At 40.3% G+C, this 26,807-nt stretch overlaps 1 protein-coding gene across 3 annotated transcripts; it reads left to right on the top strand.

The window, feature by feature from the left end:
• Window positions 1-26,336, top strand: LOC105017134 (S-adenosylhomocysteine hydrolase-like protein 1). Of its 3 annotated transcripts, XM_010881499.4 has the most exons (17): window positions 1-484; window positions 11,673-11,784; window positions 11,879-12,022; window positions 15,395-15,495; window positions 15,868-15,970; window positions 17,653-17,747; window positions 17,873-17,979; window positions 18,086-18,202; window positions 18,993-19,056; window positions 19,240-19,328; window positions 19,707-19,777; window positions 19,982-20,076; window positions 20,159-20,257; window positions 20,343-20,411; window positions 21,542-21,620; window positions 23,767-23,887; window positions 24,056-26,336. In XM_010881499.4, the coding sequence occupies exons 1-17, from the start codon at window positions 293-295 to the stop codon at window positions 24,060-24,062; spliced, it is 1,665 nt and encodes a 554-aa protein (XP_010879801.1). In that variant the 5' UTR covers window positions 1-292; the 3' UTR covers window positions 24,063-26,336. The 3 variants fall into 3 exon arrangements, with proteins under 3 accessions (XP_010879801.1, XP_034143269.1, XP_034143270.1); XM_034287378.1 differs by lacking the exons at window positions 21,542-21,620; window positions 23,767-23,887; window positions 24,056-26,336 and having other exon boundaries at window positions 4-484; window positions 20,343-21,533; XM_034287379.1 differs by lacking the exons at window positions 1-484; window positions 21,542-21,620; window positions 23,767-23,887; window positions 24,056-26,336 and adding an exon at window positions 4,491-4,847 and having other exon boundaries at window positions 20,343-21,533.
• The last annotated feature ends 471 nt before the right edge of the window (window positions 26,337-26,807 follow it).

Consider the following 26,807-nt stretch of genomic DNA (forward strand, 5'->3'; position numbering starts at 1 on the left):
CAATTTCAGGTGACAGTTAGGGAAACCGACCAGCGTCCACACGGAAACCTGCATGCGAATGAACTGCGCAAACAACGAACCATTTTATTACAGCAATTACCTTGCTACTACACATTAGTTTAAGATAGATCTAACGAAACCAAACGGCTCTTTATTTTTGTTAACTAATCGACTGAACTGCATTCTACTGCTTCACAAATTGTTGCTACTTCCGTGAAATAACCCTGACCAAGTCGAATTCTAGAGCAATCTAGCTACGAGCTATTCTTTTTTGCGCGATTTCGTTATCGGAATGTCGGACAATCCAGGGGACGCAAAGTTGGAGCTGAAACAAGCCAGTAAAGAAGTAAAGGAGAGCGAGAACGTGGCGGAGAAATACTCAGCCATGACAGTGAGCAAGAACAGCGAAATTACCATGAATGAACTGTCAGTGTCGTCCACTGCTTTCTTCGGTGCCGTACCTACTCACAAACCTGTCAAAAAGGTAAGAAACAAGTGACTGTTGAGGTGCATTCAGTTTGCGATTAGGTTTGCTAACTTACGGAACGGTTTGTATTGGACGGTTATCCAATGCGTTAGTATAAGTTCTTCAAGTACATTCCTGTTTAGTGGGACACTGATCAGTCTAATATCTAAGCAGTTAATTATTAAGCAGCATGTAAGGACTTTTGGTTTGGAGTGTGGAGTTTCAAATTGAGCAACATTGAATGTCCTAGGTAGATATGAGACGTTTGGATAAAAAAATAAATGTGGTTATGTAATATCGGTTGTCAAGTTGCTGTTGAAATCCGAGACGGTATGCATATTTACGGAAAGAGCATCCTCATATCACTTTCCACTGAATGTAGGCGGTTGACGTCAATATCCTTCATCCAATATATAAAAAAATTTGTTCTATCCCACGAGTAAAAGAGAACGGGTTATATATTGTGATATCAGTTTTCGGGTCGAGGATGATATCAGCGATACCAGCTTTATATCCATACAATGTTAATTAAAAGTACACTTTTTAATTATTACAGTCGTGAGAGGCAATTTTAGTAACTAGTCCCAGTAAATGTACTTATAGAATTCCGATATTGAGTGAATCATGTTTTATTTATCCAAAAGTATCTGATTGGGATGTTTCAGTTCCATGACTTGATACTGGTACCAGGTTTATGGGTTTCGTTTCAGTCTTTGTACAGATATTATACATTTTCCTATATCATGTTGAAATCAACTAAGTTCTTTTGGCAAACTTTACAACCAGTTATACTTTTGTATTATTTCAACTTGATTTACAAAAGCATTTTTGGATGTGATTTGTGTCACAAATGTTAAATGTAAGCATTGGAAACAGTGTCAGGGAATAAAACAAAATAATTTAATTGCTGTAGTTCAGTAGTGAGGGCAAACTTTATTATAATGGCTCCATGTGGCAATCAAACCCACAATATTGGCTTCACAAACTTCATTCTCTACACAGGGTCATAGACTGTGGACTGCTTACAGGATATCAAAAACTCAGTAAGGTGCTGGGCCACCATGAATTGCCAGAATAGCTTCAATGCATCTTGGCATAGATTCAATGAGTCTCCAGAACTCTACTGGAGGGATGGCACACCATTCTTCTAAAATATATTCCCTCGTTTGGTGTTTTAAAGATGATGATGATGGTGGAGAGCACTGTCTAACACATTAATTGAACACCAATTCCCATTGGTGTTCAGGTGGGTTGAGATCTGTTGACTGCGAAGGCCATAGCATATGATTCCCATAATATTCATACTCCTCAAACCATTCAATGACCCCTTGTGCCCTGTGGATGGGGTATTATCATCTGGGAAGAGACCCCTCCTATCAGGATAGAAATGCTTCAGCATAGGATAAAGGTGACCACTCAGAATAACTTTTTTATGATTTGCCGTGAACCACCCCTCTAAGCGGACAACTTGCACTGCAGAGGAATTGTCTGATATGGAGATTAATTCAGTAGAAACAGTAACTGAGATGGCAGGGTGACCTCACTGCTCAGTGGGAGGAGACACCTGTTCATCAAGCATGAGAGGAGCCTTTGGTGTGAGCCTTTGGTGATGACCTTGGCTTATCAACAGTGATCTTCCCTTATTGACCAGGGCATATTAATACAGCTTATCTCTGTAAAACGATGTACAATTCCCATATCTAGTCTACCTAGAGTTTTGTTCTAAGATGTTTGTTGATAAGAATAGTTCATTCATAGTAATCATTCGTAGAATTTTTCCTTCGTAGTCATAACATTTTGATGTTGTTAATAAACCTAAACCTGAAATGCTTATAGCCTAGCACAGTCGACATTTTGATCAAAGTTTCAAATGGTTGAAAATAGCTGCCGTTTTACTGCTTATTGCTTTCAATTTTGCTATGGGCTGATGATAAGTTTTTGCAGTTTTCCTACAGTTTTTTCTTCAAAGCAAATTTCCTACAATTGTAGCTAACATATTGCCATCTTTGCTCAGGTATATTTGGAGAATAGCTATATTAAGCAGTAGGGAACTCATGAAGATCCAGGCGCCTGGCATGTGCCCAGCTGGCCTGGTTCTGATATTTACATTAACTTAATTAGTTAAGGTGATTCTTATTCTGACTTGTTTGTAATCCACTGCTTTTAACCACTGGTCTGCCAGGGAATGGCAGGTGCTCTTTAAATGTTAAATGCATAGTAAACACACTGTAAATCATGCAGAAATGTTGTGCTTTTTGCCTCTTCTCCACAAAAGACAAGTAACCAAAAATAAAAAAGGGGAACTGAGTGTGCTTAGTGAGCAGTTCTAATTCAAATTCTTGTTGAATATCAACAGTCATGTAGTGTATGGTTGCGGTCATGTGACATGTTGCTGTCATTGAAGGAATGATGCCTGAACGTTTTTACAAGGAGTGTGACATCATAAAGATAAGCCAACTACCCTATTCTCTACAATTTAAACTCTGACAGAAATATCTTCTAATGTATAAATTCAGTCTAAGCCAAATTGTATATGCTCTCACAACTATAGGTTTCATTTAAAGAGCAACTGAGTTCAAAGATCTGATCTTTGATCTAGCTTATTAACATATGACATTGACTGGAATTTCTTTGGGGCATCTCGGCCAGAAAATTGTCATAGCACTTTTGGATTATTTGTTTTCATGTTTCTACATAAAAAAAAACTATCAGACCTATTTATAAAATATTTAACAATTACTTCAATTTCTAAAAAGAACAACTTATTTATGAACTGTATATCACTAATTTGGCTATTGACAGGGTTCTCTTACTTTATGATCCATAACTACACTCACATTACTTCAGAGACTGATGTCTGTGGCACTGTATAAGGGAACTAAGCAACTCTGCTGTACAGTATTATTTTTTTATGTTGGCCACTATGACACCAATATTCCGGGGGCCTGCTGTGTACTTAACGTCTGATGGATTGAGAGGGAGTCTTCTTTAAAGCAACGACCTGGGAGAATTTAGGGTTTAACTGTCCTGCTCAGGGTCAGAACAAAATAGTTTTTTTAACTTGATGGCACTTTGATTAGAACCAGTGACTTTTCTTTTACAGGCCCAACTCTCTTGACACCTAGGCTACCCTAGCATGCCAATAGTGGATGACCAAAGAATGCTCAATATAATAAATAATGAAATAAAATTGAAACTGTCAGACAGAGAGGGTAGGCGTTGATGTGTCAGCCACTACCATCTGCAGTAGACTTCAAATGCCAACGCACATTGGCTGTACTGCAATGTGCAAAAACACTAGTTTTTCTAAAAAAAACAGGATGAGAAATACCTAAAAGAACCTCCTAGAATTCTGAAAAAGGTGTAAAGAGATGAGACAAATTAACATGTACCAATGTGATGGCAAGAGGAAAGTGTGGCGGAAAAACAGGAACTAGCATACCACCTCATCTGTGTATCATGCCTCTGAACTCATTCAACAAGGCTTAATCATGCAGCATGACAATTACCATAAACACTGTCATAGCTGCTAAGTTGTTTTTTTGTGGGGAGAAGTGATAAGTTCTTGATTGGGCAAGTCAGTCACCTGATCTGAACTCAACTGAACATGTCTTTGACCGAGTATGATATCATGAATCAGTAAATGAATCAGTGTTGGTGGGGATTTCAACAGTGGGTGGAAGATTAATATCTAGTAAGAACAATTTAGCATTTTTGTAGCTGAAACATAGATTTTTTTGTCATGTAGAATTTGCTGTTCCCTTTTGAGTAACATAGACGTTAACTACAAAATGATATACCAAAAAGTTTAATGATGGAAAACCCAGAGACCATTCCACCAACGGGTGCCTGATTTGTGTCAGGGGGATAGTTTAGGATCGTGGTTATTATTAGGCTGGACCGGATCTGTGGGCCTGGTCATGCTTGCAGTGCTTTTAGGCTTATGGAAACAAGCTTTAATTCCTTTTCAATCCTTTTTATTAGCCACTGACCTCAGTCTCTATTAGCAGCCAGTCACTGCCAGGATTACACTATGGACAGAGGCACGAAACTCCCCAAATTAATGGGAAGATTAACAGAGAGACCGTGAGAGGAAAGAAACCCAGACGAGAGACGATACTGCAAACAGGGAAACCACTCAATTAAAGCATATAAAAAAAGAGCGGAGGGAAGAGGATTTGTCAGGTCAGGTGGCTTCTGGTGGGGGCTATGGCACGTCCCTCTTTGGACCTCCTGGTGTGGAGATTTCCATGATAACAGGCGATGTAACCAGCCTGGAGAAGAGCTTGAGCACTGGTGAGGAATGGACATGGAGCCTGTACTGCAAGTGGGAGGCATGGAGCTACAAGCAGGAGCCACAGCAAAGGCACACAGACACAGGGTGAGTGAAAGGAAGTGGCGTGTGAGGGCTAGGTTAGCGGACCATTCCTTAGAAGCCCTGAGACAGTTCTAGAGACTTATTTATTTTTTTCTGTTCGGTTTATTGTTTTACAGAGGTAGGAACTTTCAATGCTGTTCACGTGATATTAAGTCTCATTGAAGGAAAGTTACAAAGCAACCATTGAATGCTGACTGACTCGGTTATAGCAGTGAGATTGAAAAAAATAGTTCCTTCAAAAGTATTTGTTTGTTCACATTGATAAATGGCAGCTTTCGGAAAGTGGATTATTGACGTGTGCAGTATTTTGCAGTCTTTTTGCTATCCCAGTTCCCTACAGAAATGGAATGGATAATTTACTGTATGAAATATAGAGTAGTAGGTTTTTCCTGCCTGTAGTGTTAGTCAGGCTGAGTGCCTCTTGTTTTATTTTGTTTTCTCAATTGTGGTGGGATTTAACAAAAGTTCTGGGCAACATATTGATGTGACTAAATGTTGTGTTCAAAATGGTAGATACAGAAGATCAACAATGGTCATGTGTATTTTGAATGTAACCATTACTCACCCAGGTCCATGACTGCATGTGGAGTTTTGCACATTTTACCAAGAACTGTGTGACCTGGGCTCATCTTCCAGGGTTAGGTTACTACCTCTGGAATCTATGGGAACAATGCTAACTTTGCACTGTGCTGCTTCCTCTAGACAGCCAAAACAATATCGAAGAAAGAAATTCTAACTGCCATGTGTTGGACATATGATTAATTTGTGGGCTGCAATCATAAGGATGTCCTATATGTCTATAGGAATATTTGTGTATGTGCCTATGACTTGACTGACTTGATTGACTTGCCATGCACTGTGGGTTAGTCTCTGCAATGTGCCTTCTAAAAACATTGACCGAAGACATGCTGATAAATTAGCTTAATTAACTAAATAACTCTGCATTTTCCACCTCTGTCAAATAAGTTAACCTTGAATAAAGCTTTATTGATTGATCAATTTATCATTCCCTATTAGTGTTTTACAGGTGCACTGTTTGGGGGTAATGTTCTGGTACCAATTAGTTAATCTGTATAAGCAAACTCTTGAAAACCATTGCAGATGCATTAGGATCACATGCACTGGCAATAAATCACATTTTGGTGTTGAATGGAAGCTAAGAGTATGTTTTTGATAATTGAAGGCATATGCAAATTAATGATTGACCCACCAATCTAACAGAATTACTAAGCTGAAAGCAGACAATATATCCCTATACACTTCAGAATTCATCCTGCTGCTTCTGTCTTCTGTCACATCATCAATAAACACTAGTGACCCAGTGCCATTGGAAGCCATGCATGGCCATGCCATCACCCTGCCTCCACTGTGTTTTACACATGATGTGGTATGCTTCGGATCATGAGCCGTTCCAAGGCTTCTTCCCATCATTCTGGTACAAGTTAATCTTAGTTTCATCTGTCCAAAGAATGCTGTTCCAGAACTGGGCGGGCTTATTTTTTTTGGATGTTTTTTGGCAAATCTGGCCTTTCTATTCTTGAGACTTATGAATGATTTGCACCTTATGGTGAACCCTCTGTATTTGCTTTCGTAAAGTATTCTCTGAGAGACTGCACTTTAAGCCCATATTCATTGTTTAACTGTAAGTTGAATATATTTTGGTAAACAGCCAAAATAACAAAACTTGTCAGTGTCCAGTTTTTTCCAGACCTAACTATAAGACCATATAGCATGGTATGATGTCACTTTACTTTTATTGTTTAAATTGTGCTGGCACCTTTTTTAATATTGCCAATATACCTACCTACCACGACTAAGTGCAGCATCCAAGTACTCCGTGATCATGCCTAAGAATTGTTTGTTGCCTTGGTATATTGTCCATATAACACATCCCTTAGGCGTTAGTTGCTTAAAAATACCCCCTGTGGAACAGTGGTACACCTGCCTGGTAGAGGACCCAAGTACCTTTGTACATAACCTTTCGGATCACCTCAATCCGAAGAGAAGAAGGTCACTAAATGCACGTTGGCTTTGAGCAGAGTCCTTACACAGAATCCAAGTTTGCAGCATGAGGTGGACAAGGACAGTCAGGTGTGGTGTGGGCAGTGGCCACAGGAATCATCTAGCAACAACTTGATTGGCAAAACAAACAACTTCGCGCAGAGACAGCTACGAGTCATTTGGGCCAGGTAGTTCTGAGGCGTGGGCCAAGGGCTCATTTCCCAAGGTCAAACAGGACACCAGGAAAGTCAGAGAGAGCATTCCTAGGATTCACAAGGATACCTAAGCACAATATAATCTTTAGGAGGGGCCCCTCTACTACCAAGTACCAATACATTTCACCAAAACACAAGTTGTTCCTGCCAAGAAGCAGAATATTGGCCTCAAATGGAACATTCAGCAACACAATCATCCGAAGCACACATTGACATCCACAAAGAAATGGTAAATTGTCAGCAGAATCAACATTTTGCAATGGTTATCTTGGCCTCTGTACTTGAAGTATATTGAAATACTGAGAGGGTCAACAACATTTAGGATGTAGGCTGTGGATATAAGTAATTCCGTTGTTTCTTAGAGAGGGGCACACTAGCATTGCCAACATCCATTTAATGTTACTTTTTTTAATTCTACCTTGAGAATTCTTCACTCTGTCATGCACATAAACACAGAAATGTTGTAAAATGGTTCAATTATTATAAAACATAACACTGTACACTGTAAGAACCAACACTATACTCTGTGACAACCATTCAGTTGGACAGACATTCTGACGTGTCCTTACTGTGGTATAAGCTTTGACAATAAACATTTTCCAGATTTTTAATCCAAGACCTGGGGCTTTCTCACAGTATTGAAAGGCTATACAGTTACTAAGAAATACATAAATTAGTGAAGCGTAACAACAATCCCTCTTCTGCCTGACTTGGCTATACTGCACTATACCGAAACTAGGCTATAATTAATCTATTTTTAGGTGTAAATCTCCTTCACCTTTTTCAACTAGAAGTGTCAAGTCATAGCTAACACGTCATTCTTGCTGCAGGTTTTAATGCAATTCGGTTACAAAACATTCAACTGCACGGTTCATTGAGTAAATGGGTTTCTGCTAAATCTTCAGTGGGAATTATTGAAAGTAGTGTTTTTGCATGTTTTTTACTTCACAATCCACTGTTTTATGGCATCTCTGTGTTTTTGTTACCATGACATTTTCCATCTGCATCCTTTGTCTGAAGTTGGTTCTTTAATGGTTCAGCTACCCTCAATCTGTAAAAGGAACCACTGGCACACTTGAAGGAACTGGATTTCGAAGACACAGTAGACTACATATCGAGTGTCCTTTTCTGGCCTCCATCCATAGTTTAACATGCTTATGTTCTCATTGGATTCTTTAAATACTGGGGAGATTATCCCACGTTCACCTCTGGCTTAGTTTAGACCTCCACAGAAACCGCATGCAGGATGGTGTTGTCTATGAGAAGGGTTAGGGTTGCATAATACCTTCAGAGACCTTTGCAGCTTAGCGGAAACTGCCAATAAGAGATTTAAATAGTTTTCATAACACCGGGAACTATCAAAGACGCACAAAGCTATAAGACCTTTGTACTAAGACTACACTATGTAAAAATGTTGGGGTCACTTACAAATGTCCTTGTTTTTTGTCCATTAGAAAAACATAAAATTCATCAGAAATCCAATGTAGAATGGACTATTACCTGGAAACTGATGATTTTTTAACAGAATAGCTACATAGGCATACAGAGGCCCATTGTCAGCAACCATCACTCCTGTGTTCCAATGACACGTTGTGTTTGCTAATCCAAGTTTATCATTTTAAAAGGCTAGTTGGTCATTAGAAAACCCTTTTGCAATTATGTTATCTGAAATATGTTGTCCTGACTAATGAAGCAGTAAAACTGGCCTTCTTTAGACTAGTTGAGTATCTGAAGCATTGTCAATTACAGGGTCAAAATGGCCAGAAAATAACTTTCCTCTGAAACTCGTCAGTCTATTCTTGTTCTGAGAAATTAAGGCTATTCAATTAAATTGTCAAGAAACTGAAGATCTTGTACAATGCTGTGTACTAGTTCACAGAACAGCGCACACTGGCTCTAGCCAGAATTGAAAGAGGTGTGGGAGGCCCAGGTGAGCAGGAGGACAAATATATTAGTATCCAGTTTGAGAAACAGATGCTTCACAGGTCCTCAACTAGCAGCTTTATTAAATAGTACCTGCAAAACACCAGTTTTAATGTCAACAGTGAGGAGGCGACTCCAGGATGCTGCCCTCCTAGGCAGAGTTGCAAAGAAAAAGCCATATCTCAGACTGGCCAATAAAAAGAATAAATTAAAACGGGCAAAAGAACACAGACACTAGACGGAGGAAGTTTGAGGAAAAGTGTTATGGAGAGACATGTAAGTTGGAGGTGTTTGGATCACAAAGAACATTTATGAGACACAGACCAAATAAAAAGATGTTGTAGGTGTGCATTACACCTGTCAAGCATGGTGGAGGCAATGTGATGGTCTGGGGGTGCTTTGGTGATGGTAAAGTGGGAGGTTTGTACAGGGTTAAAGGGATGCCATTTGCTGTGGACGGCGCTTGATTAGAGCTAGTTTCTTCCTAAAACAGGACAGCGACCCAAAGCACAGTTCCAAACTATGCAAGAACTATTTAGGGAAGAAGCAGTCAGCTGGTATTCTGTCTATAATAGAGTCCATTACAGTCACCCGATCTCAACCCTTTTGAGCTGTTGTTGGAGCAGCTTGACCGTATGGTACGTAAGAAGTGCCCATCAAGCCAATCGAACTTGTGGAAGGTGCTTCAGGAAGCATGGGAGGATTACCTCAACATAAAATATACAGTTGTGCTCAAAAGTTTGCATACCCTTGGAGAATTGATAATATATGTACCATTTGTAAAGAAAACATGAGTGAGCAGGCAAAACATGTCTTCTATTTCTTATGGGATTCACATTCAACAGTGGGTCATAACAGAATGACACAATCATAAAACAAAACATTGCAACAAAGAAACAAATGAACTGACCCCTGTTCAAAATTCTGCTTCCCCTTCGTTTTTAATACTGTCCCCTTTAGCATCAGTGAGAGTGTGCAGTCTTTTGTAATAGTTGTCTATGAGCCCCTGAGTTCTTGCAGTTGGCATAGCTGCCCATTTGTTTTGGCAAAATGCCTCCAGGTCATGCAAAGTCTTTGGTCGTCTTGCATGAACCGCAAATTTGAGATCTCCCCAGAGTGGCTCGATGATGTTAAGGTCAGGAGACTGTGATGGCCACTCCAGATCTTTCACCTTTTTCTGCTGTAACCACTGGAGGGTCAACTTGGCCTTGTGCTTAGGGTCATTGTCATGCTGGAAAGTCCAAGAGCGTCCCATGCGCAGCTTTTGTGCAGAAGAATGCCAGTTTTCTGCCAGTATTTTCTGATAACATGCTGCATTCATCTTGCCATACATTTCAATAAGATTCCCCAAGCCTTTAGAGCCCCCCCCGCCCACAGTGGGGATGGTATTCTGTTCACTGTAGGCCTTGTTGTCCCCTCTCCAAACATAGCACTTATGGTTGTGACCATAAAGCTCTATTTTGGTCTCCAGTGTGCCAGAAGCTGTTGTAACAGGACTTTTTTGTGGCATCGGTGCTGTAAAGGCTTCTTTCTGGCAGCTCGACCATGCAGACATTTTTTGTTCAATTATCGTCGTATTATGCTCCTTGAAACAACCACACTGTCTTTTTCCAGAGAAGTCTGTATTTCTCCTGAGGTTACCTGTGGGTTTTTCTTTGTATCCTGAACAATTCTTGTGGCAGTTTTGGCTGAAATCTTTCTTGGTCTACCTGACCATGTTTTGGTATCAAGAGATCCCTGAATTTTCCACTTCTTAATAGGTGATTGAACAGTACTGACTGGCATTTGCAAGGCTTTGGATATTATTTTATATCCTTTTCCTTGTTTATAAAGTTCCATTACCTTGTTACGCAGGTCCTTTGACAGTTCTTTTCTGCTCCCCATGGCTCAGTATCTAGTCTGCTCAGTGCATCTATGTGAGAGCTAATAAACTCATTTACTATTTATACACAGACACTAATTGCAATTTAAAAGCCACAGGTTTGGGAAATTCACCTTGATTTGCCAATTTCGTCTGTGTGTCACCTTGTGTGTCTATAACAAGGCCAAACATTCAAGGGAATGTCATCTTTTGCTCAGGGCCATTTGGGTGATTTAAATAGGAGCCAAACAACTATGTGATAATAAATGCCTTCATATGATCACTATCCTTAAATAAAAGACAGTTGTTTTGCATGTTTAGACATATTTTCAAAATCCATGCCAAAATTTAAACTGTAATTAGGCTAGATCTTTCCAAAACAATAATTTCTACTGATTTATTTTTATCTTGAGTTAAGCTGCGTTTCTTTGCAACACATGATGAAATGGCCGTTTGTGTTACAAATTAAACAGAATTTTGCATAATCCACATTAACTAATAATGACCAACTTCTTGTAGCAGGCCTTATTGAAAACCTAGCACCTGTCTCATGAGCATTATCTCATGCACAAACCCACATACTGACTGAGTAACCAGCCTGTCTTTGCACACACACACAAATCCCCTTGTATTTGCTCATTTGAGGATGTTTTCCAGGTGTGCAGGAACTAAGTAGAGGGAAACAATAAAGCCATCAGTGGACCCATCTGCAGTTAATTGGGGAGCACTCTGCCCCTGGAGAGGTTGCTGTTGTGTTGTGTTCTTCCAGGTGGCCACTGAACTCCTGGTTATTTAAATGTTTCCCTCTTTTGCACTTTTGTCCTTCAGCAAATCCAGTTTGTGGAAGACAAGCAAGAGTTTAGCAGGTTCCCTACCAAGACTGGACGACGCTCCCTTTCTCGGTCTATCTCTCAGTCATCCACCGACAGCTACAGTTCAGGTACTGTGCTATGAACACCTCGACACTCATGCATAAAGCAAGCTATGGATGGACCCTTCCTTGCTGACCTTTCCTCTGTCGGTCTCCCTTTCAGCTGCATCCTACACAGACAGCTCTGATGATGAGACTTCACCACGGGAAAAAACACAGCTCAACTCCAAGGGCACTGGTGACTTCTGTGTGAAGAACATTAAACAGGCTGAATTTGGTCGTCGTGAGATTGAGATTGCAGAGCAAGGTAACAGTACTCTTCTAGCACATTTCGGCTTTATTTGACCAAGGTGGTGTGGGAAGATCTTTGCTGAAAGAGCAGTAGGCTGGATTCAAATTGATTCTGCTGTGCTGTTTTACCACCATAGGCTACAGATAACATGTTGCCCCTCATCCATCACATAAAGAACAATACAATGCAGCCAGAACAGACCACTGATAAACATGAAAATATGAATAGGGTGTTCCAGGTGTAAAGTACTGGTGGTTGGTCAATTCCAGCATGTTTTTAAGTTGGCTCTCATACCCTGAATCACTGAAGGTTATCAGTTGTTAATGGTCTTTGATCCTACAGTAGGTTATATCAGGACATAAGGTCAATAAATCCAGTACCAGACTTTATCAAGATAGAAAGAGCATAGAACTACTTGTTAGTGCACAATGAAGGTTGAAATATATCTATTGCTGTATATAAATAGTATTCCTGACAGGACCTTTAGCTTGTTACACCAAAATGTGCTTTAGTAGTAACTCCTCCTAACCTCCAAGGTCGGGATTGGCCAATAACAGAACCGCTATCCTTAGTTCTTCAAATCAGTTTAGCTTGTTATCTGTATTAGATTGAGCCAATCTGTCTGAAGATATGGCTTCATAGATAAGTCATGTGTTGTATTGTTAGGCTAATTTGAGGTGTTGCTTGAAGTATTCAGAGAGAAACATTGTAGAAAGATAATAAAGTCATTAACTTTGGTCTAATTGAAGGTTTAGATACCTTTTAATGACCCTGACCTTTGATTCTTGCTGTGTAACATATTAATCGTATATACACTGCTCAAAAAAAATTAAGGGAACACATAATCATCATTGTTTAACACCAAGTCAGTTAAACTTCAGGGATATCAATCTGTCCAGTTAGGAATCATAAGACAATCTGTCCAGTTAGGAATCAATGTCACCGGTTTTGGTGCAAATGAAAGTGACAACAGATGCACTGGAGAGGCAACAGCAAGACAACTCAGAAAAAATTGAATGGTTTTGCAGGTGGTGGCCAGAGACAATTGCTCTCTCCTTATTCTTCCTGACTGATTCTTCTCTAGTTTTGCATTTAGCTAGTGTCGTTGTCACTACTGGTAGCATGAGGCAGTACCTGCAGCCCATTCAGGTTGCACAGGTGCTCCTTTGTGCGAGGACGAACAGGAGGAGCACTAACTGAGCCCTACAAAATGACCTCCAGCGTGCTACTGGGGGCAGCTCAATTGGTATTTGCCAGAGATCACCAGAATTGTCAGGTCTGTCATTGGCACCCCGTTCTCTTCACAGATTTGAGCAGGTTCACTATGAGCACATGTGACAGACCTGAAAGAGTCTGTAGACGTTGTGGTGATGTTATGTTGCCTGCAACATTATCCAGCATGACCGGTTTGGCGGTGGGTGAGTGAGTGATGGTCTGGGGAGGCATATCCTTGGAGGGTCGCACAGACCTCCACGTGCTAGCCAACGGTACCCTGACTGTTGTTAGGTACTGGGATGAAATCCTCAGACCCCTCGTCAGACCTTACACTGGTGCCGTGGGCCCTGGGTTCCTCCTGGTGCAGGACAATGCTCGGCCTCATGTGGCCTGAGTGCATAGGCAGTTCCTGGATGACGAAGGCATTGATGCCGCTGACCGGCCCCCTCGTTCCCCAGACCTGAATCCAATTGAGACTCTCTGGGACGTTATGTATCGGTGCATCCGACGCCGCCAAGTAGCGCCGCAAACTGTCCAGGAGCTTAATGATGCCCTGATCCAGGTCTGGGAGGAGATCCCCCAGGACACCATCCACTGCCTCATCGGGAGCGTGCCCAGACATTGTCAGGAGTGCATACAGGCCCGTACACACTACTGAGTCATATTGAGTTGCCGTGATGAAATTCACGCAAGTTGGAACAGCCTGTGATTTCATTTGTTTACTTAGATTTTCGGTGTGAGTTTGAATCCAGCCCTCTATTTGTTGGTGATTTTGATTTCTATTGACCATTGTTATGTAATTTGGTTCTCAACACTTTACACAATGTACAGTAAAGATTTTGATCTTAAATATGTTTTGTTCATAACAGACACATAAAACATTCAACACAACCCCATAGTTTGACAACATCCTAGTCCAATTTGGACTAGCAGTGATAGCTTCCATTGGCTCTCAAAAGTATTCCCACCCCCTTGGACTTTTGCAGATTTGTATAGTGTTATAACCTAAAATAAAAGATATAATCAGGGGGTTTTGGTACTGATTAACACCAATCCTTAAAGTTAAATTAAAAAATAACTCAACTGAACTAAATTGAAGTCTGGGACTGGGCCACTCCAGAACATTTGAATGTTTGTGGCTTGGACTGTATATTTGGCATCATTGTCATACTGGATGAATCTTCTCCCTAGTCTCTTGCAGACTTTAGCCCGGTTTCTTCCAGGATTGTTCTGTATTCTGTTGCATCCATTTTGCCCTCTATCCTCACTAACTTTCCTTGCCCTGATGCAGAGAAGCTTCCCCATGATGCTGCCACCATAATACTTCACAGTAGGGATGGTGTTCCTAGAATGATGTGGAGTATTAGACTTGCCCCAAACATGCTGCTTTACTTTGATTTGTTGCAAGTTGTTTTCTTTTTGGCACTCGCCCATGAAGGCCATTTTTGTGAAGCACCTGGGCTGTTGTTGAAGTATGCACAGTGTCTCTTTGCACAGCTGTGGAAAACTAAAAACTCCATTTAGTGCCATAGGCCTCTTGTTGGCCTCCCTAGTTCCCTTCTCATCTGGATACTCCGTTTTTGAGTGTTTTGAGGCCGGCCCTACACAGATTCACAGTTGGGCCCTATTCTCTCCATTTCTTCATCCTGGAATTTACTGTACCCCAGGGGATAATAAAAGCCTAGGAGAAGTTATTATAGCCTACCCATAATTGGTGCTGTTAAAGAAACAGTCTGGATTTGCTTTGAATGTTCCTTTGTCTTCATGATGTAGGTTTTGTTAGGAATTGTATTGACCAATTATATGACCACACAGAGGCGGGTGTATTTAACCTAAAAACAATTGGTTGCACCACAGCGTATACAAAGTCATAGCAAAGGGGTGAATACTTTTGAGGGCCACTGAAGCATAGGTTATTTAAATTTAAGGAGCTCAGAAGATTCTAGTGCAAGAAATTCTTCCGGTTCCTCAATTACGAGAGATTTGTGAAGAGAATGGGAAAGCTGTATATTCAGACACTTCTTGTTGCCTACTCTGAAGCTGATATGTTTGTAATCTCTCTCTGTCTCTCACTTTCTCACTGTCACGCTCACTTGCTCAAAGATGACCAGAAAAGTATTTGACAAACACATTTGCCGCTAACCCCTGTGTGCGTGTTTCTCCTCCTCGCAGATATGTCAGCATTAATCTCGCTCAGGAAGAGAGCCCAGGGAGAGAAGCCACTTGCTGGGGCTAAAATCGTTGGCTGCACTCACATCACTGCCCAGACTGCCGTAAGATTACTCTGACTCTCTTTTAACTGTCCCTAATGCCACTGCCAAGGCTTTGCAGCATCACTCTGCTGCACTTATTCCTGAGATTTCTCTCCCTGTGAAATAGGCTACATACCCAAGTATTTTAATGCCAAGACTGCAGTATTATCTCTCTCCTGCCGTAACTTACCACCTCTGCTCAAACTGCAACATGAGGCTTAAAGTGGTAGCCAGTTCATCTCATAACAGCTCATAAATACATACAAAATAGGCTATTATTTAAAAATGTATATGTAAAATGTATATTCCTGCTCTTGCATTTGTGTAATGTATAACCTATATAAGCTTTGAATGATAAAACACAGTATATTTCCTGTTTTCCTCTTTCCTCAGGTGTTGATTGAGACTCTGGTGGCTCTAGGGGCCCAGTGTCGATGGACGGCGTGTAACATATACTCCACACAGAACGAGGTGGCAGCTGCCCTCTCAGAGATTGGTAAGGAGTAGCGTTTTAACACTGCGCCTCTATATGGAGAAGAGTGAGAAGTTGATTGTAAGTTGTTTTATTGCATTCATAATAATTCTTACCGTGTCTTCATACTTTAACACCTATTTTAAAGTATTTTGAAAAAGGTTCCTGCCTAGGAAATAAGTGAATGAATATGTAATGAATTACCTGAGCTAATTTTGTGTTTCTTGTAAGGGTGCCCAAGTGTTGGGTCCAGTGTGATTTTTTTTTTTTCCCCTTCTGCCCTTTGAAACCAAGGCGATGCTTAGAAGCTGTTCTCACATGTTCTGGAAAACACAAAGAAAACATCAGACTTCTCCTTCAGTCTTTGAATGTCAGCACCAAGGTGCACACACACAATGCAGGTTGCTAAGTCATGGTTTATCGGCCTATTAGTCTGAGCAGTTCACACCAGAGTCAGATAGCATTTAAGTAAATATCACGAGTCACACAGCTCAGGCTGGGTGAGTAACTGGCTGATTAACTTGTCTTACATACACAGGAGCTTCTCAACATTTACAACCCACTCTCAGCGGTGCTGACATTTTCTGTGTGTGAGTTATAACAGCAATCTTCATACCATACAGTAAACCTGACAGAAACCTTTTAAAGGAGACATGACCAGATGAAGGGAGTAGATTAATAGAAGTACAGTACGTAGCAATGTTTACAGGCTCATAGTATGAGACCAGGATAGATGGGATATTAAAGATGCAGCCTGCCATTTCTGACCAGTGGTTGCAAAAGAGTGAAAAGAAAACACTAACTGGAATAGGAATCCTAAACCCTGTGTTTCTAGCTGTATGGTCATACAGGATGAATAACATTGCAAAGCTCCATCTGTCAGAGTATCTATTTCTAATAAACAGTTGGTTACGGTCTTTATGAAGAGAAATCTCCCTGCAAACAGATGATAGGGCCGTGTCCTTTGGCAGCTTTTGTTAATGCCTACTTGTTCATTCCTGCATGTTTTTCTCTGCCCTTTCTCAGTGGTGGAAATGACAAGGGGACCTGTAATTTTGCTGCTAACACTTGCTGTATTTCTCACACCTACAAAAACAACTACAGGATTTTTAGAGACAAGAAACGTTATGACACACATACATCTGGCCAGCTATTGCTGTTCATGAATGCCCAGTCTCTGTTACTATTAACTACTGCACAGTAGTCCCCACCCCCACCTGAATACACATGGAAATATAGCAAAACAAACTTGCCACTTTACTGTTTGCTTCCATGTCTTTATTCACACTATCAGTATATTGTTTCCTTTTTACTATTTATTTGCTCGGGGACAGAACAGGGTTTTTAACCTTGTTCGCTCAGGGATTAGAACCAGCGACCTGGTCCCACAAAATCAGGGACATGTGCTCAGTCTGTGGTCTTGTGGTTGGACGGTTGTGTGGGTCCAGATGTCTGGATTTTAGCCGCAGATCATTATGGTAATGCTGTGTGGCTTAAGAGCAGATTATATGAACATCGAGCAACGTGTTCGAAGGTGATCGGTTCTGCTGTCTCTGGAATGCTAGTGCATACTGTTGGTTTATGACCATTCACTACTGTATACTGTCTTTGTGTCACTTAGGAGTGAGTTTGAAAATGTATCCACTAATTACTATAAGTTGCTCTGAGTAAGAGGACCTGCTGAATGACAAACATAATGTGTGCAGGTGTGGCGGTTTTTGCCTGGAAGGGGGAATCAGAGGATGACTTCTGGTGGTGTATCGACAAATGTGTCAACATGGAGGGCTGGCAGCCGAACATGGTACATATCTAATCTAGCTTTTTCAAACAGCACATAACCTTGTTGGACACTCTGTTGCTAAACTGTATGTGTTTGTTGGTGTGAGTGTTTGCTGAGAAAGTTGTCTCTTGATGTGTCCATGGTAGATCCTTGATGACGGAGGGGACTTGACCCACTGGGTGTATAAGAAATACCCCAACGTTTTCAAAAAGATCAGGGGCATTGTGGAGGAAAGTGTGACAGGGGTCCACAGGTGATGTTATTTCTGATTATAATACATTTACAATCACACAGGTTAATATTTCTGTTTCAATGGGAAACAGTCTGTGAGCTTAATTACTTTCCTCATTCTCTTACAGATTGTACCAGCTTTCCAAAGCAGGCAAGCTGTGTGTGCCAGCCATGAATGTAAATGACTCTGTGACAAAGCAGAAGTTTGACAACCTCTACTGCTGCAGAGAGTCTATTTTAGATGGGTAAGTATTGCATAAACTGCACTACATGGCAAAGTATGTGGTAGAGTTGTTAGTACATCAAGTTCTGTACGTACTTGAGGCCATGAACACAGTATACTCAAGACTGTTGCTGCTGGGTGTTTGCCCCATGACAAAATATGACACATTTTCAGGGTCCTTGCCAAAGCTTGTATTATTAAAAAAAGAATATTACATTAAGAAGGGAGGTTAGCATGGAGGTGGTGTTATGCTGTTTGTGCTAACATGTCACCAATTACATTAATAGTGGATGGTAGCATTAGAGTAAGGGATATGTCGTTTTTACTATCTTTCAGCCAAATACTGCACTTTTTACTCTTTATACAAATATTAGTGCATTTGTCCTAATACTCTTTGTTCCCTGGAATGGGTGGACTGTGCTGAAATTCTTTGTTCCCTTGAATGGGGGGACTGTACTGTAATGCTTTGTTCCCTTTAATGGGTGGACTGTACTGTAATATTTTTTTCCCTTGAATGGGGGGACTGTACTGTAATGCTTTGTTCCCTTGAATGGGGGGACTGTACTGTAATATTTTGTTCCCTTGAATGGGGGGACTGTACTGTAATGCTTTGTTCCCTTTAATGGGGGGACTGTACTGTAATACTTTGTTCCCTTGAATGGGGGGACTGTACTGTAATGCTTTTGCATGTCATTTCTGTTCCCTTATTGCTGTTATAGACTTACTGCTTCGTTCTGAGATTTTACCATAACACCAAAATGCTGACTTCTAGTATATTCATGTTTCCTCTGTCTCCATTTTTCTGTCTCCAGGCTGAAGAGGACTACAGATGTGATGTTTGGAGGGAAGCAGGTGGTTGTCTGTGGTTATGGAGAAGTAAGAAGTTTTCTCTTTAAAAAAATAAATACAATTCTGACTCTGTAATGGTAATATGTACACTCAGTGCAGTTACCTTCTGTACAGTACATTTGTTTCTACTGGTTATACATGTTCTGATGATTGAGGTCAATGTGATGTGGTCATATTATGTAATGCTAAAGCGGTGTTCCCTCACTGCAGGTCGGGAAAGGTTGCACTGCTGCACTTAAAGCCATGGGGTCTATCGTCTACGTCACAGAGATTGATCCCATCTGCGCCCTGCAGGCTTGGTGAGGGACAGGAAGCGCACAGTAGGAATCAGCAAGTGCTACATTTCAAGCACTGCTTAAATAGGGAAATATCCTTAATAATACAAGTCCTGTATAAGATGAGCTCTGACCTCTGGACTGGGACCAGGAGGCAGTATGACACTCCTCAGCAGTACATGCATAGAAGAATGAGGTCCATACTGCAACATTAGCATTCGGCTCCTTGCAGCTGTGCACAGTGTCTCTTGTATGTTTGGCCATGTTGTGTATGAACTGTCTTTTTTTGTATAAGAATGCGTACCATTTCATTGAATGGTACTTGATGACCACTGTAGGCATAAAACCCGTCTGACCCCTCTGTTCTGACTAACCCTTCTCTCGTCCCATGTGCCTGAAAAGCATGGATGGCTTCAGGGTGGTCAAGCTGAACGAAGTCATCCGCCAGGTGGACATTATCATCACGTGCACTGGTAAACATCAGACGACTGTGTTTATGAAATCAGTTGTCTGTGTGTGGGGACTGGTTTTATATGGGATTACGTTAATCTATAGTCTTCCAGTCATCGCCTGGCAGTCAATAAATGCATGACATACATGGCCATTTGCATCATCTGACCACACCCTGAGGGTTTGTGCTGGAGCTTTCAGACTGGTGTTTCCCTCTGGCCTCCTAGGGAATAAGAGCGTGGTGACCAGAGACCAGCTGGACCGCATGAAGAACGGCTCCATCGTGTGCAACATGGGACACTCCAACACTGAGATTGATGTGGTGAGGCTCTGGTGATGGCCCCTAATGCACTGCAGGATTACACCTTAGGTAGCCTCTGCTGATCTGTTATCCTGCTCCCCAGGCAAGCCTGCGGACCCCAGAGCTCACCTGGGAGAGAGTGCGCTCTCAGGTCGACCACGTCATCTGGCCTGATGGCAAGAGGGTCATCCTGCTCGCCGAGGTGGGCTACCACACAAACATATGCACGCGCTCGAACGCACATTAAAATATACTCCCACCTGTAGAAATGAACATGTCTCCCTCAGGGTCGTCTTCTGAACCTCAGCTGCTCTACGGTTCCCACCTTCGTCCTGTCAATAACCGCCACTACCCAGGTAAAACGGACACCTCCCACAGTAGCTAACATAACCCAGGTAAAACGGACACCTCCCACAGTAGCTAACATAACCCAGGTAAAACGGACACCTCCCACAGTAGCTAACATAACCCAGGTAAAACGGACACCTCCCACAGTAGCTAACATAACCCAGGTAAAACGGACACCTCCCACAGTAGCTAACATAACCCAGGTAAAACGGACACCTCCCACAGTAGCTAACATAACCCAGGTAAAACGGACACCTCCCACAGTAGCTAACATAACCCAGGTAAAACGGACACCTCCCACAGTAGCTAACATAACCCAGGTAAAACGGACACCTCCCACAGTAGCTAACATAACCCAGGTAAAACGGACACCTCCCACAGTAGCTAACATAACCCAGGTAAAACGGACACCTCCCACAGTAGCTAACATAACCCAGGTAAAACGGACACCTCCCACAGTAGCTAACATAACCCAGGTAAAACGGACACCTCCCACAGTAGCTAACATAACCCAGGTAAAACGGACACCTCCCACAGTAGCTAACATAGCAACGAACTAGAGGAGTTTTGCAGATAACAGCAGATAATACCTTCTCAGCTTTTCCCACTGCCAGACTAACTGATTGTCAGCTAGTGCATTAGATAGCAAAGTCTGTAGGCTTATTTATGATCTCTGCCCTTCGATAATTAGGCCACCGTGGTAGATGATAGGAGGGGTGCCTTGACCTCAGTGTCATCTCTAATAATAAAGCCCCAGGGGGAATTGGCTGGGGAGGGTTTGTCTGAGCTAAGCAATTATTCTCATGTAGATTAGGGATAGTCTCGGAACAATTTGTTGTACTCCCAGCTAGGACAGGAAAGGCGTTGGCACAGTGCCGTCTCCCTGGGTACAAGTTTTATTCTGTGACAATTTGTATATAGGTTAACACCTATATAAGCGCATAAGAATAAGTGAATTCGCATACATACACCGCTGTATATTTGGAATACTGTTTAAGGCATTTCTGAAAGGTCTAAAATGTTGTTAAAGGGCTTTGTGTTACCAGGAGTACAATGTAAAGATTTTGTATTGATATGTGGATTTCTGAGATCTGTGTGTAGACTGATGTTTGTGCATTGTGCCTCATTGCTCCCACAGGCTCTGGCTCTTATTGAGCTGTACAATGCTCCAGAGGGCCGCTACAAACAGGATGTCTACTTGCTGCCCAAGAAGATGGGTGAGTCATCTACAGCCTTTAAACCCCACACTGTTTGGAGTGTTAAATGAAAGTACAGAAAAATAATGGCTTTAGTGGTAATTGTAATTATGGTGGTATGTTTTAGTTACACAACACACTTTCTAGATGTTTTAACAGTCTGGGAGTGTGGACGTAATGATACTGTTACAAAAGTGCTTGATTTGGACAAGATGTACCAATACAATCACTTTTACAAGTCTTTGGTCCCACTTATGCCCTCTGGTGATGTAAATGTGGCATTACAACATAATTCTGCAACTTGAATTTTCCAGCAAACATTCATAAATCATTAAACTCCAGAACCCCTAAACACCCCATAATCGGTGTGAAGATCACGTTTCCAGACTTAATCCTCAGTGATGTGTTTTGGGGGACATTTTGTTTTTCAAAAACTACAACAACTTTTAGGGAGGAGTGAGGTTGCCTTCATGATCTCATAGCTAATATTATGACTGGCTCAATTTGATGACATGCCGCCTAATAGAGATAAATAGTATGAACTTAGCTAGTTAATATTGTAAGCATTGTTAAAATGACTTTGCCATAACATTGTTTCTCTAGTAGTTGCTTTCCGTTCAGTTCTCTTTGGAGCCTGAATATAGAGAATAGCATGCAGCTTCAAAACACAATTGTGTGGACAGACTGCTACACATGGCCTCAATCAGTCTGCATATCCCCACATCTCTCCCATAATCCTCTGGGGGGAAATGCTGACTGCACACAAGGCAATCTACTACTCCTCTGGTGGTGTATTCACTTTGTGTTTAGGGTTTGTAATATCCGCCAACCACTCATTGCATCTGCCAATATTCCGCTCTGTTAAATTATAATATAGAATGACTTGATTTTCCATTCTTGACAATACTACAGCCGACCACGGAAACAATCACCAGGAATAGTTACTTTAGTATATAAATTGAGCCAAACAGCCTGGTAATACTAAACAGCCACTGCATAGTAATTGTTATAAGCTAGCTCTGGAGACTGAACTGCACTCATCTATTTTAAGGCCTCTCTATTTGCCTTAAAGCACATTGGAAGTTGTAGAAATGTCATAATTTTGAACAAATTACTTACTGGTTTGAGAAAATATACTTTTATAATATTTTTAAACATTTTAATTGCTAAGGCTACAAACAATTTGTGGCTGAGTAGTGGAGACAAACGCTGTGGATGTGTCATTTAAGTTGAATACAACTTCAAAAACTCTTGCTACTGAAACTGTAATGTATTATGCCATTATGATTCATCTTAACACGTCAATCCTTACTCTGGGATGGAAGGACCAACCTGCTTGTAATTTGCTGTGGAGCGTCTTTGAAAAAATCTGGACACTACTGACCAATACATTTCCATGTAGGCATGGCCAACTAATACATTCCTATAAATCAGCAAAGACATTCAGATCTTAATAAAACTTGAACCTCTTTACAACAATGGTAAGACATTACGTTCAGATTGACAACATGGTGGCACTTTAAAGACAATGTTTATATCTCCTAAACTATTTGACAAAACCATCTGAATTTAAGTAATTTTGATATATTATAAATTATTTAGACATTATAATATTATATTTTATACCTACTGTATAGATGTTTTAATTAATGGCGTTTTCTGGCCTTCAAATCATTTATGATTAACAAATTACAAAACAAATATGGCCCTCCGTTTAATTAAAAAATCCTGATGTGGCCCCCAAGACAAAAAGTTTGCCCTCCACTGCCATAAAGTGTGGTTTTGTTTGGCCTAGATGTGGTGATGTTATAAGGCAAAAAAAAACTTTTGTGCAAGGCCATTGTTTTACCACTGGATTATTTAGCATTGAAAGAAGTGGGCAAAAGAATGCTACATGCAAAGTTGCATCTGGATCAAACCAATGGTTCTGGAGGGGTATTGTTTTAAAGTATGGAACATCATATAAGATTTTGACAAGCCGTATTGCAATATCTTTTCATGGTTTATTTGTGATGTTTTGTAAAGTGGGCTAAGGAATACCTAATAATGGGGACATTTCTAAGTTGCCCTGATGATGGAACAGTGAGTACATTGCTGAAACCCAGAAATGCTGCTTGTGGCCTTCGTAATAACAATTTGTAATTGTACTCTGTGTGTTGTGTTTCAGACGAGTATGTTGCCAGCCTGCACTTGCCCACCTTTGATGCCCACCTGACAGAGCTTTCAGAAGAGCAGGCAAAATATCTGGGCCTCAACAAGAATGGCCCATTTAAACCCAACTACTACAGGTACAAATGTCCCTCACACATCCCTTTTAAAGGACACCCAAATGGGTCTGTAATGCATCCACCACAGCCCCAAAATGAATTGTCTATGGCCACATCGAGTAAAGCCTTTAATGACATTAAGTTTATACATTTTACTAATATTTTTATGTAAATGTTTTGTATTCTCAGGTATTAGCTTACAAGAATGAACCATGACTGCACTCCTTTACTTTGATAAATCCTGGAATTGATGGACAGAAGGCCATTCAGTATATAAAACATCTTAAGAGACTTTGACAGAGACAGTTTTCAGCATAATTTTTTTAGTAAGCTATTGTGTTTCTTCTAATCTAAAGTGTTGCTCAGTTGCTTTGTGTGTTTTCTTTGTCATTAGTTCTGTAAATAAGAAACCAACATACTGTACATGACTTGACTGGCCATGAATGACCCATTGAAAGCACAGCACTTAAACTTTTTCCAATTGTAATTTCTTACCCCACCGGAATATACAGATCTTAATCATTTATTGTTAGTTTGATTGATGTTTATATTATTGTGCCAAATGATTGTGTAAGGAAGGGTTATGAATTAAGATGGATATTTGTTTTCTGTATTAATGTCGCTACACTCTGAAATAATTACATTCCAGCCAAGAAAATATAGAGAAAGTTAGAAAAGAGACTCAACCTGACAGTATTCCATTTAAACACATCGTTATATTTCCCACATAGATTTATAGCCTCATAAATGTTTACTACCAGCTGGTTATTTTACTGATCTTTATATCACTCCCTTGGAAACAGATTTTATTACATTTTTATTAAATGTAACTTTTATTCAATTAAATGGCTATCTTTACTGACGATAATAACTTAAGGAGGTTAAGTAGACATTCATTATGTAATCACTGCATAGTACATGTATGCATGTACAGCTCAGACATACAATAGTCTTCACCGTCAGCATAGAGAAATGTAGAAACATATGGAATCTGTTTATCAGGGACGGTATGTATAACCATAAGAGATTGTCCAGTCTCACATAGTACTAACTGGTTTGGTTGGCTGGTTTCCCACAAGGGACCAGTATGGAAGTCATTTTAGATGCGATAACATATTTAAATGAAAATAACGCAATATCGAATGCATTACAGAAGTCATATAACAACTAAAGGATCATTGTGGATTTTTTCCTTCCCTCCAAGTAATGTGGAATTTAAAAGTTGTCTTTTTTTAATATCATTTTTAATATGTATATTTTTGTATTATGTAGAATTTCTAATATTGTTTTGAGTTGAGAGTCCTGTTTTCTCTTAATGATTGTAATGTTCCTGATCACCATGTTGTCCTTCTAAGTAACTAAGGTGTTCATGTCACCATCCCATAGTCTTAAAGGTCACCACCGCAACGTCATCAAGCAACTGTTGTTTTAAAGTTGAGTGTCCTAGTGATAGTAATTATGAAGACTGCAAACTGCATATTTGATGTAGATTGTGCCATCTGCTGATGGTATTACAGGGTAAATGGAGGGTACATAATTTGGACAGTGTTTATCTATAACTCCTGCATTTAGGAGTGCAGGCATTATCACCCTGATCTGTTAATATAGGTTACTGAGTCCATTCACTACACAATACATTACTCATCTGCTGAGGTTTGCCATCTTTTCAAGTATTCTTCCATTTTATCTGTGTGAAGCAGATAGCTTTCTATATGTCTGTATTTCAGCTGATGCAACTGTGAGAAGCGCTTTCATCTTTGCGCTACATTAAGCTATTGGGCATTACAACCAAGGACATTTGTGTGAGAAGGACATTGTTGGCAGGGTATTGGTGTCAAAACCTTGGTTGCTGGTCAAGTGACAGTGCCTTGTGACTCATCTGCTACTGCACAAATTGGACATTTTATGGGACTGTATTTCTCAAATCTCTTCCTCTATGGAAGCATATACAAGTTGCTTTGCACCAAAACATGCATAACTGAAGTGGTCTGTTATAGATACATACCCATTTGTAGTTCCAAAACTGCTTGATGTGTCAGCATTTTCAAGGTACATCCAGTGAAAGCTAGAAAACTAGTTGGTATTCCTTGTTTTATCATTATTTTGTTAGTAAATACTTCAATTTCCTGCTTTGGTTATTGTTACAGCACTACCTAGAACATGCTACCAAGTAAAATGACTCATCTTCCACGCGGTCTTTATATGCTCCAAGCAGATTACAATTTCTCTTTTATTAAAATCAGTTTTATTTAAAGGAATTGTCCTTATTTTAAATGTGCTTATACTGTCAAAACCCAAGTACTAGCTTGATGTCATAACAACTGACACATTTTCAGTTTATGAAATACTGTCTAACAGTCCAGCAACATTAGGCAAATCAGTTTTGCTGTTTCTCTAACCAAAATCAGTGAAGATCTCTTGTGAAATACCGATTATACTTATAACAGTGAAGATTTGATCAAAAAAAAAAGAAATCAAATGACTCAATGTTCAAACCATGTGAAGTGTAAGCCAAAATTTAAATTTGTATTTTTCAAAGCTATGACCACTGTGATGAAGGCCTTGATAATACAACAATTGCTGTTGTATCACTGGCTTGTGCCAGATTTCCTTTTAAAGCTTTGCTAATAAATGCTGAAGATTATATAGTGCTTATAATCTTTTTTTCTGTATATTATCTAAGTGGTTTATGTATATTCTGGTTCAATCACAATTCAAATTAATTCACTATAATGTGACTTCTCTGATTCTTTTATTTCTGTTCATCTCTTTTCTTTTGGTTGATGGGTATTGACCACTTAAATAAACCTTTCTGTGTTTGAATTAAAAACTGCATAATTTTTCATTCTTTACCATGTGTAATGTCAGAATCTTCCAAAACAGATCTAGTTAGAATTTGGGGAAAACAACACAGTAAATAGATTGTTTATTCATGTGAACA

The sequence above is a fragment of the Esox lucius genome, chromosome 17, assembly GCF_011004845.1.
Source record: "Esox lucius isolate fEsoLuc1 chromosome 17, fEsoLuc1.pri, whole genome shotgun sequence".
Taxonomy (NCBI): Eukaryota; Metazoa; Chordata; class Actinopteri; order Esociformes; family Esocidae; genus Esox; species Esox lucius.

Bases quoted from the DNA above. Each gene is read 5' to 3' on its own strand.
- LOC105017134 (XM_034287378.1), top strand. From the start codon at position 293: ATGTCGGACAATCCAGGGGACGCAAAGTTGGAGCTGAAACAAGCCAGT. The intron at 485-11,672 runs GTAAGAAACAAG...TTTGTCCTTCAG, and splicing joins CTCACAAACCTGTCAAAAAG to CAAATCCAGTTTGTGGAAGA. The intron at 19,778-19,981 runs GTAAACATCAGA...CTGGCCTCCTAG, and splicing joins CATTATCATCACGTGCACTG to GGAATAAGAGCGTGGTGACC.